The 20,368-nt window shown below is 44.6% G+C and overlaps 1 protein-coding gene across 2 annotated transcripts in view; it reads right to left on the bottom strand.

The window, feature by feature from the left end:
• Nucleotides 1-6,642: 6,642 nt before the first annotated feature.
• Nucleotides 6,643-20,368, bottom strand: part of LRRTM4 (leucine rich repeat transmembrane neuronal 4) — a 131,660-nt gene continuing 117,934 nt past the window's right edge. The window contains exon 3 of one of the 2 annotated variants that reach the window (XM_054650791.2): nt 6,643-8,057. In XM_054650791.2, the coding sequence (XP_054506766.2) occupies nt 7,836-8,057 (222 nt within the window). In that variant the 3' untranslated portion in view covers nt 6,643-7,835. The remainder of the gene's footprint in view (nt 8,058-20,368) is intronic. The other variant, XM_054650792.2, reaches the window with a different exon arrangement.

Genomic DNA, 20,368 nt, shown 5'->3' with positions numbered 1-20,368 from the left:
ATGATCTGCTCAACAATAACAGGGAAAACCAGAGAGAGAGAGAGAGACAAAAAGATTTGTTTTGGGGAATGACTTCTTGTTCTCGGGGAAAAAACCACACAATATACTTGAAAAAACACACAATATATATGAAAAAATATACTTGGAATAACACATCAACTCATCTTCCATGGATGCAAGAATCTGATTTGGTGTTTGGGAAAGAACTGAATTTTTGCACAGCAAAAACAACACCAAAATATTCCTGATTTGCGTACCTGTGAGCAGCCCTCCCTTGAAAAATGTAAATTATGAATTTCCCTGCTTTCCCAGCAAGCGAAGTTCTGTAAACCAGGCTCACCTTCGGCTTCAAATGAATGTTTACATTGGTAAGTAAATTGAAAATTACATCTCCTGCATGCATTACCCACGCTAATTCCACAGCCCTGGCTGCAAATATTGACAGAGCTCTAACTCGTTCATTAGCCTGGATACTTACAAATCATTTGGACACTCCCAGTTTATGTCAGCTGCATTTTCCATGCTGGGATCAGGCACAAAAGGGCAGCAAAGCACCACAACTTCACATTTCTGCCTCAAATTCCCAGGGCGGGAAGGCAGATGTGGGTGTTGAGGCTGAGGATGGAGATTTAACTAATTCTGGCAGTTTTTGGAGCTGCTGTTTTCTACCTTCCCCTCAAGCAGCTGCTCCTTCCCATTCCTGGCCTTTCCCCAGTCCATTTGCAGCTGGATTCACCAGCGGGGAGCACCTGCAGGGAATTTGGGGCAATAAACTGGGAAATTGCTCGTTTTAGGCTGGGGTTTGTATTCTATTCCCATCTGTCAGAGGTGGGGCAGTTCTCTTCTGTTCTTTAGGCAGTTTTGTTTATTTCTCCCACACCCAATCCTCCCTCCTGGAGATCTCTGCTGTTCATGGGCCATTAATTATTAATTATCTTCTGTTAATGGATCCTTGAGTGTCCCTGCACCGCTGATAAAATTCCATCATCCCATTGGGAGATGCTCCGCCCAGGGGGAGGAGCCAAGCATTCCTACCTGGGTACAATCTGAGGTTTCAAACATTCCTACCCGGATACAATTTGGGATTTCAAACATTCCTGCCCGGATACAGTCTGAGCTTTCAAACATTCCTACCCAGATACAATCTAAGATTTCAAGGATTCCTACCTGGATACAATCTGAGTTTTCAAACATTCCTACCTGGATACAATCTGAGGTTTCAAACATTCCTACCCGGATACAATCTAAGATTTTAAGGATTCCTACCCAGATACAATCAGAGATTTCAAACATTCCTACCTGGGTACAATCGGAGGTTTCAAACGTTCCTACCCAGATACAATCTGAGTTTTCAAGCATTCCTACCTGGATCCAATCTGAGGTTTGGGACAGCACAGCAGCCTTTGCCCAGTGCATTGCCAGAGGAGCAGCTTCTGCTGCCCTGCATGGCCAGAGGGAGCCCAGGCCCATCTCCAGCAGCCCTGGAGCTGCAGAGGAAAACTCCCCCCTTGTGCAGGATCCCTGCTCCAGCAGAGCCACAGCTGGCACTGCAGGAGGGCTGAGCCCCCATGGGATGGGGCTGTGCCACCCCCTGACCCACAGGGGGGGGACAGCTCCTCTTCTCACTCTCTCAGTGGTTTCTTTTCTTTTTTTTGTACTACTGCATTTGTATTTTTAATTTTCCAGCTGTTATTCCTGCTCCCGTATCTTTGCCTGAGAGCCCCTTAATTTCAAAATAACAATAATTCAGGGGGAGGGGGTTCATATTTTCCATTTCAGGGGAGGTTCCTGCCTTCCTCAGCAGACACCTGGCTTTTCAAACCAAGACATGCACAAACCAGGAACAGATGCAGCTCTGGACAGAACCAGGACTGTGAACACCCAGGCCTGGCCCCAACCTGAGCAGGAATTCCAGCCCAAGCAAGAATTCCAGCCCCTTGAGCCTGGGACTGGAGAGAAGGTGAACTGCAAATCATTCCCAAGGCACTTGCAGATAAGGCCTAAACTAATTAATATCAGAATTATTGATGCACAGCAAATATTTTGCAACGAATTTATCTGAAACTCTGCCACCACTTCCCCTTTCCCAGCATTGATTTATAAATCATTGAACAAACAGTGGCATGTCCAATAAATACTTTATGAATGTTTGCCAGCCATTTATCTTACATAATATGATATAAATACATTGCAAATACCACAATGTTTGAGGAGACTGTTTATAAATTACAACTTGAATATCATCAACAGTTTATTGGAGTGTTGCTCCCTATGTCCAACACGAGGAATTTAAAAGGGATTTTTCTAACCCAGGCCCTTCTAGGATTTTATGACAAGATTTTATGATGTATTTTCCTCTAAATTATTGTGACCACATTTTCCATCCCAGCAGGACCCCGACATCACCGTATTTTCCAACCTGCCCTCTCTTTCAACCCTAAATCCCAGGAGGATTTGGGAGGAAAATGCTTTCTTTTCCCTCCCTCATCAGGCTCTCAAGATCCCTGGATCCTGCTGTTCTGAGCACACCCTTTTAGCAACGAGAGCCCTCCAGAGCACTGGGGAGCCCGAGGAGCTGATTGGAAGTCACGAGCTGCTGCAGTTTGTGCCTTATCAACTTGATTTTCCTCTGCCTTTTTAATACACAAAATATCACTGGGGGGTAGCAGGGGAGGGAGCGGGGGGCGGGCACAGAGGCCTGGTTTGACTTTGTCACTGATTTTTGTCTTGCTCGCACCAAAAGCTGAGAGCGAGCTTGCAAAGAGCTGGGTTTAATCGCAGAATCACCAGGTTGGAAGAGACCTTCAAGATCATGTCCAACATGACCTCAACTAAACTGTGGCACCCAAGGGGGAAAAAAGGGGGGAGAAGAAGGAAAAAGGCTTTTTTTTTGGCATGGAAATTAATCCTGTTCTTGGCACTGAATTCAGAGAATTCAGAGAATTCACAGAATCAGATAAAATCACAGAATGACTGGGTTGGGAGACACCTTCAAGATCATCCAGTCCAACCCAGCCCCACCCCAACACCTCAAATAAACCATGGCACCAAAGGGGAAAAAAGCGGGGAGAAGAAGGAAAAAGGCTTTTTTTTGGCATGAAAACGAATCCCATTTTTGGCACTGGATTCACAGGGCCACTGGGTTGGAAGAGACCTTCGAGATCATGGAGTCCAACCCAGCCCCAACACCTCAACTAAACCCTGGCACCAGCTTTGTTAAACACACCCAGGGATGGTGACCCCACCACCTCCCCGGGCAGAACATTCCAGAACTTTGTCACCCTTTCTGTAAGAAACCTTTTCCTAATATCCAACCAATATTTTCCCCTAATACCCTGATTAGGTTTTTCCTAATATCCTGCCTATAGGATGGGATCTCACCAACTGCCTGATATCCAACCTGTATTTTTTTTTCTGCTTCACTCTTACAGAATGGGGTCAGGTTGGGGAGTTTCTATCAGAGAATCGTGGAATGGTTTTTAATCAGACAATCATGGAATGATTCGGGTGGGAAGGGACCTCAAAAATCCATTTCCAGCACCCTGCAGGGACACCTGCCACTGTCCCAAGTTGCTCCAAACCTTACCCAACCTGGCCTTGGGCACTTCCAGGGATGGGCCAGCCACAGCTTCTCCTCCAAAAGGGGCAGATTTATTCTTATTTTTAATTTATTCTTTATCGTACTGGTAATGACGCTTTTAAAAATTAAGATTATCAAACCTCATCTTCTCAGTGATGAGCAACATCTCTGGGGATCAGAACATTTCCTGCTCTTGCCCTGAGGAGTGGGTGGTGTCTCCCTGTAATTTGCTTTCCTCCATTTTCTGGGGATCAAGGAAGGTTTTTTATTCCTACCCTCCAACAAACCCAAACTCCAAGTCAGTCTGAGCCTTCTTTATTGCTCTCACCCTTATGAGGGAGGCCTTAACATCAGACAGGTAATTTATTTTTCTTAATTTAAGGCAAGGTCCCAGCTTGATGGACTCACAGCCCCACCAACCCCCTCCTTCCTTTCTACAGCTTTAAAAAAGTGACGAGTGACATTTAAAGGAGCCAAAGCCACCTAAAAATTAATAACTTTCAACACACACTACATTAGAGCCTTAAATCTTCATGCAGCTTGAAAATATCTATAAAAGCACTAGATTTGCCATGGCCATCGTGCCAAATTCCTTCAGGGACTTTTTCCAGTGGGGAGTCAGGATGAAATTGTGTTTATCAATCTTGGGAACACTTGCAATTCATTACAGAAAAGGGCAGCTCATTCCAAAAAGATTTTTTTTTAAAATCTCACAGCAAAATATTGCCGGCCTTGGAAAAATAACAGGGAGCAGGAGAAGTGCTGGGACTTCTGTGGGACACAGATCCCACCCCAGCATTCCCAGGACAGGGGAATTTCAGCTCCCCATGGAAATTCGCAAGGTGAGCATGAACCAGGGAGAAAAGCAGCATCTGATTTTCCCCCAAATCTTGGAGAATCTGTTGTTTAGACCCGTCAGTTGTTGGGGTTTTTTTTGCAGAGCACGAAGTTCACAGCTTTGGTTGGAAGCTCAGCAGCTCCTCTGGAGGGGTCCAAGATGCCACCATTCATTAACAAGGTCCCTTCATTAATGCTCGTTTTTTTTGGGAGAGGAATCCCTGGGAGCGCCACCAATGTTTAAATTTATAATTTTTTGGGTCTTACCTGGAAAGCTGTGGGGTTCCTCCACTCTCCCTTGCAGAGCAGGCGCTTCCCTCACCAGAGCTGTGCGAAGAGGAGCAGAAAGGCCTGGCCTAAAGAGAGTTTGGACACGGTCTGGAGCTGGAGGTGCAACAGAACCACGTGAACGCAGGAACTGAGACTTCAAAAAGAGCACAAAAAAATATAAAAGCTCATAACAAAAGGCTAGGGATCAACACATTGATCTTGGCTTTTGGCATTATGGCTGGAGAGCAAATTTTATATAAATTTTTATAAATTTTATATAAATTTATACATTTTTTATATAAATTTTTATAAATTTTATATACATTTATTTGGCTTTTATTGCAGGCGGGAGAATTAAAATTTTGATTTTTGCCAAATCTGGAGCCCCACTTCACCTTGTAAAGAGTCCTTTTGTTCTGTTCACTTGAGCTCAGCCCAGTATCTTCTGCTTTGATCCAAAGCGATCCAAATTTTTTGGCTCTTCCAGACCATTAACTTGAGGAAGGTTTAACTTCATGCCATCAACTCATTCTTGGAGCATTTTCTCCTTTTTTTTTTAAGGATACAAACAGAAGTTATGGGTTTTTTATCCAGACTGGCATCAGGGGATAAACAGAGGAAACCCAGCAACATTTCAGGCAGAAAACCATGAATTTACCCAGAGATTGTGCCCACAGGAGTTTATTTTGTTCCCACAATTCCCACTAATTGCCAAGAAAATCTGTAATCTAATGTCAGTTCTAAACATCCTCCAAATCAATGCTAAAATTAGGTTATTTTGAAATAAGGAAATAAAGAAGGGGGAGTTTGTTTAATTTTACCTTCTCTTTCAGTAGCTTTTCCCAGAGCACAGGGGGAAGTTGCATTCAAGACGATTATAAATGAAATTAAAAAAAAATAAACAATATATTCTCCAATATCCACATGCCCAGCAGGTGGGGGGCTAAGGAAAAAAAAACACACCAAGACAAGAAATATTTCTGGGTGACATTTCCTTCCCCAGTCCTGGCAGATGCAGAGTGATCCTCTCAAAAAATGACGCCAGGATTATTAAATGGCCGTTAATGGTCCTTTAAAATAAAAAATAATTCCATTCTCATCCTTCAGGAGCACGGGAATGTTGTTCCACTCTGGGTATTTTTTGGAATGCGTCCTCCTGCTGACCTGGAGCTGGCAGGAATGGGTGGGAGCTCTTTCATTTCCAGCTGCCTGGGCCAGTGTTTTAAACTCCTGCTCGGAGCAGCTTTTCCCCTCCGTCCACGGCACTGCCAAGGCTGACAGATCTCAGGAGATCTCATCTGGAAACTCCTCACCTGCGTTTTCACTCCATTTTCTTTTCGTTTCCTGCCCAGCACTCAATTCTAAATGCATTACACCTTCCGTGCTTCAGGTTCATTCTGTGCGTCCACGTTTCCCTGCCTAGCCCAGCACATCCATCCCCATCCTTCCTTGCCTTCCAGGGGAAAATAAATCAGTTTTCCAGGTGAGAAACACAGGAGACAATAGAATATTGTCTGTGAGACAGCACTCAGCACTTGCAGGAATCCATTGAGCCTCGTGGCCAAGATTTTGCATAACACACCCAAATAAATACCTGAAATAATCACCAAATTCATTCTGTCCTGAACTTTGTCCATGTGTTACTCCCCCTCCAGATAAAAACTCATCCCGTATTCTAATCCGAGCTGGTTTAGCTCCAGCTCAATTTTGCAGATGAAAAACCTCCCTTCTTATTAAAACCCCAATTTTAAGTTTAAAATAAAAGGTTGTTTTCCCTCTCTTCCCCTCCCCCAGCCCCCAAACCACCTCTTTTTTTAGAGAAACCAAATAAATTGAGCTTCTTCAGACTCAGGTTTGTTTAAATTCGGAACAATTCCCTGATTTCCTTCCAAGAGGGGAGGAACAGGACCCAGCGTTGTCCCCGTGTCACACACCCAGAGAAATCATTCAAACAGTACCGTGGCTGTGGTGTCCCAACCACAAAATAATATGTTTATTTTTTTTTTCCACCACTTCTTTTTTTTTTTTTGTTTGTTTGTTTGTTGTTGTCATTTTATTGATAAAAACTACACAAAAACTAACTGATCATAATAATTAATAAAAAAACAAAACCAAAACCCAAACCAAAAAAACAACGTTACACATTCTGCTGTGTTTTAGAAATTGTGTCAGCCAGTGAGTTGCACTAAATGCTCTTTAAAAGATTCTCCTTCTGATCCGTTTCAAGCACTTCACTTCCATTTTGGCTCCCAAACGTCCATGAATTTTGTTTAACAAGCACCACTGGCCTGGAAATCTGAGTTGTGACTCCGTTGCAGTATTTCCCCCTTTTTGTTTTTTTTTTTTTTTAGAGCCCAAAAAGGAATTAGAGTGTCAACAATGAAGCACAATGAAGATAAAAAAAAATCAAAAGCCCCCCTCCATAGTGTACAGCCTGTGTCTTAAATGTACATGCACCCGAGTTTCTTTGTTTCTGCTGCATCAATTGCCAAGGTCCTTTTGGTTCAACATAAGCTTTAATGCCCATGTCTGAAGGTTGAAATATTAATGCTCAACCACTTTAAAAACAACCCCAAAAAAAATTACCAACCCCCAAAAGGAAAAAAAGAAAATATAGAGCTATCTTTTGTTGGTTTAAAAAGAACAAAAATAGTCAACGGATCTTTGTAATAAACACTTAATAAGGGAACATGGCTGACCCTCCCCAGAGCCTCGCCCTCCCCACCCCATTTATTTTTACCTGTGGTTCTCCTTCCCTGGAACCGTGCAATGTAGAAAAATCAAATATACAAACAAAACTCTTAATCCATCCCTTTATGTAGCTAGAGTGAAATCTATTTCTTGCCGCTGCCGACGTCGCTGTCGTTCTTTTTAATAAGAACTCGACAATCTCTCTCTCTCTCTCTCTCTCTCAATCTCTTTAATATTTACACCGAGGAATTTGTTGGAAAGTTTAAAGCAAAGGGAAAGATCCTGAAGTTTCTCCACGAGTTCCGCGGGTTCCGCGAGCTCCGCGGCCGCGCCGCCGCCCCCCCTGCCCTCGGGGAGCGTTTCCCGCTGGAACGGCGGCGTTGGAACGCCTTGCCTGGTTCTCCTGCAGGACCAAAGGTCCCTCCCAGAGCTGTCCCCAAGAGGCGGTTGGCCGGCGTTAGTTGGGTATTCTCTCGATGTAGATGGCGGGGGCGGCGGAGCGCGCGATGGTGGCGATGAAGCTGTGCTCGCGGCCCAGGTCCAGCGTGGAGGCCTCCGCCGGCTCCCTGGACACCGTCTCGTAGCCCTTGTTGACGTGGAGGGGCTTGTGGGCCTGGCAGTAGCCGATCACGGGCTGGTCGTAGCTGTAGTAGGGTAAGGTCTTCATGTGGTGAGGGACCTGCAGCAGAAACGGGAGCAAAGAGCGGCAGCTGAGCATCGCGGTCGTGCAGCATCACCAGAAATCCCAACGCGGCCTCAATCGCCAGAAATCCCAACCCAGCCTCAATCACCAGAAATCCCAACCCGGCCTCAACCCCCCTGGGATCAGCCCACAGGAGAAAGCCCTGAGGGCTCCCAGCTCCCTGCAGCACGTCCAGGTCCCTCTGGGGCAGCGCTGCCAGGCTGGGAGAGCTGTGGGAGCAGGAGATGCTCCAGGGGGATCGTAGAGCCTGTCCTAGAGTGATAAAAGGGAGGGAGAAGGACTTTTTATATGGACAGTGGTGTTACACTGCCAGAGGGACATTGGGATGGAATTCCTCCCTGGGATGGAATTCCCAGATTTGCTGTGGCTGCCCCTGGATCCCTGGAAGTGCCCAAGGCCAGGTTGGAGCACCCTGGGACAGTGGGAGCTGTGGGACCCATGGTGGGGCTGGATGGGCTTTGGGGTCTCCTCCAACCCAAACCATTCCAGGATTCCATGGGCAGGTCTGGATGGGATTTTGGGAAGAAATATTGGGAGAGGGGCTGGGATGGAATTCCCAGAGCAGCTGTGGCTGCCCCTGGATCCCTGGCAGTGCCCAAGGCCAGGCTGGAGCCACCTGGTCTATGGAAAGTGTGGGACCCATGGTGGCACTGGAATGGGGATGATTTTAAGGTCCCTCCCAGCCCAAACAATTCCAGGATTCCATAATCTGTGTCCCCACTCCTGGATGGATCCCTTGCCTGGCAGTGCCAGAGCCGGAGCAGAGGGAGCTGCTCTCCCTCCCTCTCTCCCTTTCCCCACTTTGTGGGCAGGTGCTCAAACTGCTCCGTCCTGGCTCTTCTGGATGACCCAGCTCTGGAAACCGAGCCAAGGGGTTTGTAAACCCAGCAGCTTCCAAAAGTGCCTGGAGAGGTGCTGAGTGTTCCCAGAGCACCCAGACCAGCCTGGGAATGGGAAAGGCAGAGGCAGCTGGCAGCAGGGGTGGTGCCAGCACAGCTGGAACATCTGTTCATTGCTTCCAGGACAAAGCTGCTCAGCCAAGGTCACGGCTCCCCGCGTTCCTTATCTTCCAACCTCCCCAAGATAAACCCTGTCGAAGCAGCTCCACTGCTGCTCACCAGAGCTGAGCACATCCACCCCTGGTACAAATGTATTTCCAAACCCTGAATCCCAGCTCTTCCTTATGTAAATCCTCAGAAACTGCCAGCCCCCCCACCTGCTTTTTTTCTTCTTTTTTTTTTTCTTTCCCCCCCTTCCATAAATATTCTACGCTTGCAAATGTTAATCCTACGACTAAATATGATTTATGGCACAACATCAGATACAAATCTTTGCAGATAATTTTATCATCTGCAAGAGATGAGCTGATCAAGTCGAAAGAAATATGCTCTGAGGGAGAAAAACACATGTGGCAGGAGAGAGAGAGGCGAGAGTTGATTCTAACGCTGCCAGCAAACCTGAGCTCATTATAGCTGGAGATATCCTACACATAATCCAATCTTGGAACAAATGCCTTTTGATTTTCCAGGCTGAACTTTAAGTGAAGACCAGCAGAGCTAATTTCTCCCAAATTTTCACTGCTCCGTGTGCTTCATCCCCCCCCCCCAAAAAAAGCATGGAAAAAGCAAAGGCTTTAAAGCTAATTGGGGAAACTTTGCAGGGTCAGAGTTCCTCTTGATGTGGATCCCCTGCAGAACGCTGGAGAGATCCCAAAAATCCTTCCAAGAGCTGGAATTCAGCTGCAGATATGATTGGACACGGCAGCTGAGTGGCAGGACAAGCTGCTGGGTGGAATTTGATGGGACAACTGTGCTTGCTCGTGGATTCACAGGAACACGGATCTCCCCTGGACAGAGCTGTATCCGTGCCAGTCCCTGTCAGGGCTGGGCTGGCCTCAGCTTTAAGGCAGCGTTTTTATGGTTCCATAAAAGCCAAGGACTGTTTGTGTTCCGGAGGGCTGAGGGATGGAGGTCCTGGCTGCAATAACACACAGCTCATTAAGCACCTGAGGCCTGGCTGCGGGCTCCAGGCTGAGTCAGGGTGTTGCAGATATAAATTATAATATTGGCTTTTTGCAAATATGAAAATGGATTTTATGTGTGTGGTGTTAAAGTGACTTTGTTAGAGAGATATAGCTTTTATTTCAGATATATATGTCTGAAATATATATATATATTTAAGATATATTATATTATATTAATTATCTGAAATATGTATATTTCAGGTATATATTATAATATTGGCCTTTTGCAAACATTGAAATAGATTTTGTGTGTGTGGTGTTAAAGTGACTTTGTTATAGAGATACAGTTTTTATTTCAGATATATGTATCTGAAATATATATATTTAAGATATATTATATTATATTAATTATCTGAAATATATATATATTTCAGATATATAGTATAATATTGGCCTTTTGCAAACATTGAAATAGATTTTATGTGTGAGGTGTTAAAGTGACTTTGTTATAGAGATATAGCTTTTATTTCAGATATATATATCTGAAATAGATATATATTTAAGATATATTATATTTTTATTTATTATCTGAAATATTTATATTTACATATATTTCAGATATTTATTTTATATATTTCAGATATTTATTTATTTATATTTATATTTCAGATATATATTAAAATATTGGCTTTTTGCATATATGAAAATGGATTTTATGTGTGAGGTGTTAAAGTGAGTTTGTTATAGAGATATAATTTTTATTTCTGTTGTTAACTAAGCTTAGTCATAGCAGTGGAATGGGTGTTTGTGTTCAAATCCCTGCTGGGATGGGACAAGATCCCATGCACACAGGGTGAGGACACCTGTGCAGATCTCCAGCCCTCAGCACCCACCCTCTGAAGGCAGAGTGCACCAAGGCCCAGAAACTGGAGGTGATAACAAAAAATGGAGGTGATAACAAAAAATGGACCAAAACCTGTCCTTCCCTGGAAAGCAGCTCTGCATCTGCAGGGAGACACAAGGGCTCAGTTTTTATTTACTCTGAGGTGACTCCAGGTGACACCCGAGCCCCCAAAAAGCTTTTCCAGGACGCGGCCTTGGCTGTGGAAACTGCTGCAGTTGTGGGGACAATTGTGCCAACCCTCATCCAGGAAAATGATGGAAAACACTGGGGATGCCGTTCACAATACACAAAGCTGTAACTATTCTATTTTTACAGATCCAGAGATCAACAAAACAGATTCAATATCATCCAAGTTGCAGAGAATTAATTTTAGAAGTGTTTTTGTTCTAGGTTCTGAGGTAATTTATTTTTTTTTTTTTCACTCCCGCTATGGAACTAATACCTGAGACACTCAGATATAACCTTGCACAAGTCATTTTATGAGCTGTAAAATGAGAAGCTTCAGTCCTGCCCCTGCTTGTCCTTGGAGTCTGGAGCTCTTTGAGGTGAGGACTGTTTGTGCAGAGACTGAAACAACCCAGCTGTGACCTGAGCTGGGCCTTTTCAGCGGCTCTGGCCTCCAAGAGACAAAAAAAAAAAAGAAAATCAGAACAAATTCCAGTCAGGTAAAATTAAAAAAAATCCAGACAAATAAATACAGCCCTGGGATTGTGGGGGTGGAGTCCCCATCCCTGGGGGGATTTGACACGGAATCATGGAATGGCTTGGGTTGAAAAGGACCTTAAAGCCCATCCAGGGCCACCCCTGCCATGGGCAGGGACATTTTCCACTGTCCCAGGTGGCTCCAACCTGGCCTTGGGCACTGCCAGGGATGGGCAATCACAGTTCTCTGATCTGTTGTGACTCTGCACAGCATTTTCTGAAAATCTTCTCTTTAATTTTTCTCTTTTCATTTCCATTTCTAAAAAACCAGCGCTGCCCAATTTTTACCCGAAGCCCTAAACATTTTTGCAGCAGGGAAACAGAATCAGCAGGAGAACAAGCCCCAGAATCAGACACACAATGAACATTTTGGGTCTGGCCCTCATGGTAGAACTCTCATCCTTCCCTGGGAGGGTGGGAAGGGGCTGGGATGGAATTCCCAGAGGATCTGGGACTGCCCTGGACCCTTGGAAGTGTCCAAGGACAGGCTTGGAGAACCTTGGGACAGTGGGAGATGTCCCTGTCATGGCAGGGGTGGCACTGCATGGGCTTTGAGGCCTTTTCCCATCCAAACCATTCCGTTATTCTATCCAAAATTATTTCATTATTCTATCCAAAATTGCAAACAGTTAATTAAGCAAAGCCTGGAGTTGTTCCCCTGTGAGAGCTGGAAGTTTTCAGCGAGTTTTGGGCTCTAGAGGTGGATTAGTTTCCCAGTATTGACTTCTCAAGCCCACAGATCTCCACTCTAAACGTAATAAATGTTGCATCCAAGCAGCCACACACTTCAAACAGGGCTCCTGTTAGGAGCACAATTCACACAAATCCCCAGCTACAGGAGGAAGACAAAAGATTTAGCGGTGGGAGTTTAAGGAATGCAAATCCTCCAAAATTCAGGGAGGATCTGGCCTGCATCAAAATGGTGCTACCCAAAATTCGGGTTGATTTGGGCCTGCATGAAAAGGTGTTACTCAAAATTCAAAATGGTGTTACCCAAAATTCAAAATGGTGTTACCTGAAATTCAGGTTGATTTGGGCCTGTATGAAAAGGTGTTACTCAAAATTCAGGAAGATTCTGGCCTGCATGAAAAGGTGTTACCCAAGATTCAGGGAGAATCTGGCCTGCATCAAAATTGTGCTACCCAAAATTCAAAATGGTGTCACCCAAAATTCCAGAAGATTCTGGCCTGCATGAAAATGTGTTACCCAAAATTTAGGTTCATTCTGTCCTGCATTGGATAGGTGTTACCCAAAATTCAGGTTGATTCTGTTCTGCATTGAAAAGGTGTTCTCAAAATTCAGGGAAATTCTGGCCTGCATCAAAATGGTGCTACCCAAAATTCACGTTGATTTGGGCTGCATTGAAAAGGTGTTACCTGAAATTTAGGGAGATTCTGGCCTGCATGAAAATGTGTTATCCAAAATTCCGGGAGAATCTGTTCTGCATTGAATGGTGTTACCTGAAATTCAGGTTGATTTGGGCCTACATGAAAATGTGCTACCCAAAATTCAGGTTGATTCTGGCCTGCATCAAAATGGTGTTACCCAAAACTCAAAATGGTGTTACCCAAAATTCAGGTTGATTCTGTTCTGTATTGAAAAGATGCTACCTGAAATTCAGGTTGATTTGGGCCTGCATTGAAAAGGTGTTACCCAAAATTTAGGGAGAATCTGGCCTGCATTGAAAAGGTGTTACCCAAAATTCAGGTTGATTCTGTTCTGCATTGAAAAGGTGTTAACCAAAATTCAGGGAAAATGTGGCCTGGTGTTAAATGGTGTTACCCAAAACTCAAAATGGTGTTACTCAAAATTCAGGTTGATTCTGTTCTGCGTTGAAAAGGTGTTACCCAAAATTCAGAATGGTGTTACCCAAAATTCAGGTTCATTCTGGCCTGCATTGAAAAGGTGAATTCAGGTTGATTCTGTTCTGCATTGAAAAAGTGTTACCCAAAATTCAGAATGGTGTTACCCAAAATTCAGGTTCATTCTGGCCTGCATTGAAAAAAATATACCCCAAAATTCAGGGAGAATCTGTTCTGCATTGAAAAGGTGTTTTACCTGAAATTGAGGGATAATCTGGCCTGGTGTTAAAAGGTGTTATCCAAAATTCAAAATGGTTGTTACCCAAAATTCAGGTTCATTCTGATCTGCATTGAAAAGGTGTTACCCAAAATTCAAAATGGTTTTGTTACCCAAAATTCAGGGAAATTTGGGTCTGCATTGAAAAGGTGTTACCCAAAATTCAGAATGGTGTTATCCAAAATTCAGGTTCATTCTGGCCTGCATGAAAAGGTGAATTCAGGTTGATTCTGTTCTGCATTGAAATGGTGTTACCCAAAATTCAGGTTCATTCGGGCCTGCATTGAAAAGGTGTTACCCAAAATTCAAAATGGTGTTACCCAAAATTCAAAATGGTGTTACCCAAAATTCAGGTTCATTCTGACCTGCATTGAAAAGGTGTTACCCAAAATTCAAAACGGTTTTGTTACCCAAAATTCAGGGAGAATCTGTTCTGCATTGAAAAGGTGATACCCAAAATTCAGGGAAATTTGGGCCTGCATTGAAAAGGTGTTACCCAAAATTCAAAATGGTGTTACCCAAAATTCAAAATGGTGTTACCCAAAATTCAGGTTCATTCTGGCCTGCATGACCAAGGTGTTTTCCAACATGCCCTGCCCCACCTGTCCTCTGACAGCCACCACTGATGTTCAGCTCAACCCTGAGGCATCCAAACATGCAAATGCAGGTACCCGCGCTGCAATCCTGATTCTTTGCCTTTTATGTTTCTTTGACACAGCACTGAATTCCATCAGTTTTACTTAGGTTGAAAATGTCTGGGAGTTAATTAGCTGTGATTATCACACAAGGAAGTTCTGTTGAAAATAAAGAGTTCAGAATTCAGCCTGGAGTTCTGTTTTTTGTAGGTGCAGCATTCAAAACCTAGATTTTCAGCCAAACATCAAGAAAAATCCTTCTTCTGGAGCTTGGAAAGAGGAGCAGTATTACAGGGATGTAACCTCATCACATTCCCACTGGATTCAGGGAGCTTTCAAGGATTTGGACTGGGGTCTGAGTGATGCAGAGTGACCTCATTTCCAGAGTGCTTTTCTCTCTCTCACCTCTCCTGTGTTGTTAAACACTCACACATTCTTAATTCCTTGCTCTGCCTCCCAACAGGACACCTCAGACAAGCTGGAATCCAGCCCAACACGATCTCCAGGATGCGACACCTCCCTGCCAAGCAATTCCAGGAGGGAAATACCAACTTCTGTGCCCAGCTGCAGCTCCTGCTCGGGTATTTCCCTCTGTGCCCACAGCAGCAGCCTCATTGCAGGGGATCAGGCAGGCACGACCTCCCTGCCTCACTTCAACCAGATGAAATCACCCATCTCGGGCTGAAACAATTCCCCGGAGTTTGTGAATCAAACTTTGGCCGCCCAGGTTTTGGGAACGGGTCTGTGTTGTGGTGGAAACACGATGAGTTTGTGCTCGTTGTGAAGACAGATCCCTCAACATCCATCATCCTGCAGAGCAGGAACAGCAGTCCTCGTGGAGACTCAGGAATGGCCGTGCCTGTCTGGGTGACTCACTGCCAGAATTCCTAACAGGAGACAGGGATGGAGTCTGTGGAAGGACTGGCAAGCCCAGCAGTCTCTGGGGAGAGGTTTGGATGGAGTGGAGTTTGTTTTATCCCTGAAAGGAGACGGTGCAAAGGCTCATGCTGTCACAGGAGCCTCAGACAAATGACTGCTCCAGAAGGAGCCCAAACCCCAGATCCTGGCAGGGAAAATGATGCATTTCTGAGTCCCAGTCTGTCTCAGCTGCCTCAGTCTGGACACCTTGGCATTTTCCAGGCACTGTTTAGAAACTGCAGCTCAAACCCTTCAATTCTGGTGCCTCTGTTTTCCAAGAGGAAGAACACCATGGTTTGAAAACTCAACACCTGCTCCATCCCTCCTGCTGGAGGCTGCCAGGGGACAACCAGCCCTGCCCTACAGGGGACACATTTCCCTTTTTAAACAACAAAAACTCAGCATGAACATCCCTGGTAGCTCAGCATCATCTGGTTTGACATTTGCTGGTAATCTCTAATCCAGGTAAACTAATTCTTGGGGAAGTGCCTTGCCCAGTTAATGATTAGATGAATTAATCACACACAACTTTAGGAGCTGTGGAAACTCAGAGTTACAAAACGTGGCAGCGATGTTTTCTCATTAGCGCTAATATTTAGTCTCAGAGCACCAAGACTTCATTGGTGAATTAGGGGGACACATTTCCCTTTTTAAACAATAAAAACGCAGCATGAATATTCCCTGGTAGCTGAACGTCATCTGGTTTGACATTTGCTGGTAATCTCTAATCCAGGTAAACTGATTCCTGTGGAAGTGCCTTGCCCAGTTAATGATTCCATGAATTAATTACACACAACTTTAGGAGCTGTGGAAACTCAGAGTTACAAAACGTGGCAGCGATGTTTTCTCATTAGCGCTAATATTTAGTCTCAGAGCACCATGACTTCATTGGTGAATTAGCATCAGAGCTGTTGATAAATCAAATTCAGAGTTCATTTCCAAGCCGATCATAATTTAGAGTAAAAATAAGCAAGATGTTCTGTGGTAGCGCGGTGATTAGCGGAGCACGCGGCTTCACCTCAGAGACAGATTGATTGGGCACATTAGGCAGACAGAGCTGGGATAAACAATTCCAGCGCATTTCACGCCGCTGAAAAATCACAGGCAACGGCCCTGGAACATCCCTTTGGAGGCAGAGCAGAAAAATATCCCTATTCAGGAAAATGCCCCATCAAGCATTCCCATCAAACACGTTCCGAAGGACAAGCGCGGGCGCTGAGCTCAGCGCTGAAATATGAGCAGGTCTGTGTGCTCTGCTTCCACTTGGAGCAGACACAAAAGTGCCTGGCTGCCGTTTGGAGCAGGCCTTTTGTTCTGCAGTCCGTGTTTCCTCAGGTAATTCTCACGGATGAAAACAAAAGAATCAGAAATCTCGTTTATTAAAACATTTAGCGTGCGGGCATCAGCGTGCCTGGCTCTGAGGAGGGTTTGTGAGCTCTGCTGTCACCGAGCTGGTCCCTGTGATGCCTCAGCAGCTCAGGAAATCTGCCAGCTGCAGTTTTGAAGTCTTAGGTGAAGGTCTTCAGGCTCCCTAATTAGCCCAGGATTTCTGAGAGTTGCTGATCCCACTGGGGTTGGTGCCTCTGTTAGGCCAGAATCTCCCTGAATTTTGGGTAACACCAAAAGCTGGGGTTGGAGGTGCAATTCCCACAGTCGGACTCCTGCAATTTCAGAAAATTTCCAATTTACTTCCCACTGCAGACAGAATCCATGGCCGGGCCTCCTCTCTCTTCTTTCCTCCCAAATCACATCCGTGGTCTTTGCCCCCAGGGCTGAGGGAGGAGTTGGCAGCCTCAGGCTGGAGAAAAGGTCCCAGAGGGCACTGAGCCACTGCCCCAAAATCAGGAGTTCCAGAAGAAAAAACCACCAACTGTCTCTTGGTTTTCTCCAGGAAATCCAGGACAACCTGCTGAACATCCACCAAGGGCTGGCATTCCATGGGGATGTGGCAGATTTGGAGCCTAAATTCTACAAAATTATCATTAATCTTGTTAATTCTTGTATTTCTATGGGGATGGGATCCCAAAATTGGCATGGACTGACAGAAGAGAGGCCTTGGTATGGAAAATGTGGAGAAACATTTTCTCTACATGGGACAAAGATGCTGCAGCCCCCAGTTCCTTCTCCAGGTCCTATTAAAGGTCTATTTGTAGCTCATAAAAAGCCAACTGATAATTAGTAACTACAGGAATTAAACAAACATCATTGTGTTAGATGTGATTAGAGGCACATTAACCTAAGAAATTGCACATCTTGGTAATAAGCAATTTAGGAATCTATGGGATTATATAATACTTCATAGAATTGGTCAATTTAATACAAACTGAATTAAAATACAGCTATTAATTTCTAATTTGAGATGAAAGCATTCACCAGCTTCTAAACCATCTGCAGGCCAGCCTGGGTGCAGCAAAGAGAGAACTTTTATGATTTATTGGGTCACCTTTGCTGAGTGCATTCCAGGTTTTAAAGCCCAGTAACATCACACTGACAGTTCCACTGACACTGTGAACTGAATTTGAAGCTTTCCTCGCCTTGCCTACAGATAAATTCCTAATCCTTCTCTCCAATCACACAAATGCCTTCCCCTTTAAAGCAGAACCTCTCCACGGACTCTTTAACTGAGTGTGTTTTTCTAGAGATCAGGAGAAAAATCATCCACACCCCACTGCTCCCTCCATGGGCAGATTTGATCTTTCAATCAGGAAATGAAAAGGTTTCCCTAAAGGAATCTCCCAGAAAGAAGAAAAAGCCTTCTAAGCCTTGTTATTGTTCCTTGGGCAAAATATTTCTTTTAAATGGCTTGATCTGTTTTTTATGACGTGCCTGGCTCCTGAAGAAAAGCCCCACTGATGAAAAACTCGGCATGAGATGCACAGGAACCTTTGATTTTCTGCCTTGGAGGGCTGATCAAATAAACAAATTATCTAGATATTCTAATTAGAAAGCCATTTATAATTGCTTTGAGTGCTCTTGGGATTGTTTCCTCTGGAAGTCGATAGGGATGGAAGCCTGGGGGTGAAACAAACAATGAGTGCCTCAAACACAGCACGGTCCCTTGGAGCAGTTCCTTATCCACAGGTGGAAAAACCCCACTGGGAGCCCCTCCATATCTTTGGGTGCCCAGATGCACAGATTTTCCAAAATTTTAGTCAGCTCAGCTTTTATTTAGACTCTTAAAGCTCATTTTTTCCTCAGGAATTTGTGCTCCTCACTCATGGCAGAGCTGCTGACTGAATTGAGTTTGAACTCAACCTCTCAGGCCAGGCCAAAGGTGACACAAAGAGAGAGCAGAAAAAGGGTCAAGAATCCCATAATGACTCCCCCAGAGCCTTCTCCTCACCCCCAGCACTCCCTGCTTGCTGAATTCCTGCTGGTTCAGCCCCAAAATTCCACGGAGCTGCACCTTCTATGGTATTCCAGGGCCTGCCTGGAAGGCCCAGCTCCATGGAATTCTGGGCCTGCAGCACAGACCTTCCAAAATTTTAGTCAACTCCTGCAGCACAGACCTTCCAAAATTTTAGTCAGCTCAGCTTTTATTTAGACTCCTAAAGCTCATTTTTTCCTCAGGAATTTGTGCTCCTCACTCATGGCAGAGCTGCTGACTGAATTGAGTTTGAACTCAACCTCTCAGGCCAGGCCAAAGGTGCCACAAAGAGAGAGCAGAAAAATGGTCAAGAATCCCATAATGACTCCCCCAGAGCCTTCTCCTCACCCCCAGTACTCCCAGCTTGCTGAATTTCTGCTGGTTCAGCCCCAAAATTCCACGGAGCTGCACCTTGCATGGTATTCCAGGGCCTGCCTGGAAGGCCCAGCTCCATGGAATTCTGGGCCTGCAGCACACACCTTCCAAAATTTTAGTCAGCTCCTGCAGCACAGACCTTCCAAAATTTTAGTCAGCTCAGCTTTTTAGACTCTTAAAGCTCATTTTTTCCTCAGGAATTTGTGCTCCTCACTCATGGCAGAGCTGCAGACTGAATTGAGTTTGAACTCAACCTCTCAGGCCAGGCCAAAGATGCCACAAAGAGAGAGCAGAAAAATGGTCAAGAATCCCATAATGACATCCCCAGAGCCTTGTCCTGACCCCCAGCACTCCCAGCTTGCTGAATTTCTGCTGTTTCAGCCCCAAAATTCCAGGGAGGTGGACTTTCCATGCTATTCCAGAGCATCATGTGGGGAATGGGGGCACATTCTTCAAAACACAGAATTATGGCAAAAAGGGAAAGGTGCAGTTGCTCTTCCATGTGGTGATCCAAAAGATGGCAACTGCTCCCTCCATTAGTCCCAACAAATAAATCCAGGATTTAATAGGAACATCTGATCATGCTGCTGCCACGGTGACAGATGAAGGAGCTGCAGAATGAGGGGAATAAGTCTCTGTCTCATATTCAAACTCTGCTTTTCATTAGATCTGCCCAGAATTGATGGGCTGCAAAAGAGCTCTCCAGGAATTGATGGCTTCTCCAAAGGTTTTTAAATACTGTTTCAAGTTGTGCATTGATCCTGTACATCAAGAGAACAAAAACTGTGTTTCCTAAAGCAGGGGGAACACGGCTCAAATTGTACAATATTTTGTCCTAAAGGTATGAGAGGGTGTGAAAAAACCACTGGGGATCAAACCACACCAGTGTGAGAAGAAAGGGATAAAATAAATGGGAAATTCTCCTGCATTGTTACCTATTTATCCTAGACCCTAAAGGTTTTGGCTGTAATCAGGTGAATCTCAACCCATTTTGATGAAAAAATTGCTTAGAACCACATTTTTAATTGGCACATTTGTAACTGGCACCAATTCCATTTAATATGGCAATATTAAAAATCGAAATAATATCCACTCCTGCACCCCCAGCAAACTCTAAGAGGACAAAGTCCATAATTTGAAATTCAATGCTCAATGCTGGCCTAAGAGAGCAGATAATGTGGGGTTTTTCAGTCATCTCAAGGGGTTGTTCTTTACAGAAAATGGGTGTCAAAGGAAGGGATGAGTGGAGGAAAAATGAAATGAGAGAGATGGAGGAGAAAGGAGAGAGATGGAGGAGAAATATATATATAAAATATATATGTATATATATAAATATATATATAT

Source organism: Agelaius phoeniceus, chromosome 30, assembly GCF_051311805.1.
Source record: "Agelaius phoeniceus isolate bAgePho1 chromosome 30, bAgePho1.hap1, whole genome shotgun sequence".
Lineage (NCBI taxonomy): Eukaryota > Metazoa > Chordata > Aves > Passeriformes > Icteridae > Agelaius > Agelaius phoeniceus.
This window is presented reverse-complemented; position numbering and strand designations above follow the sequence as displayed.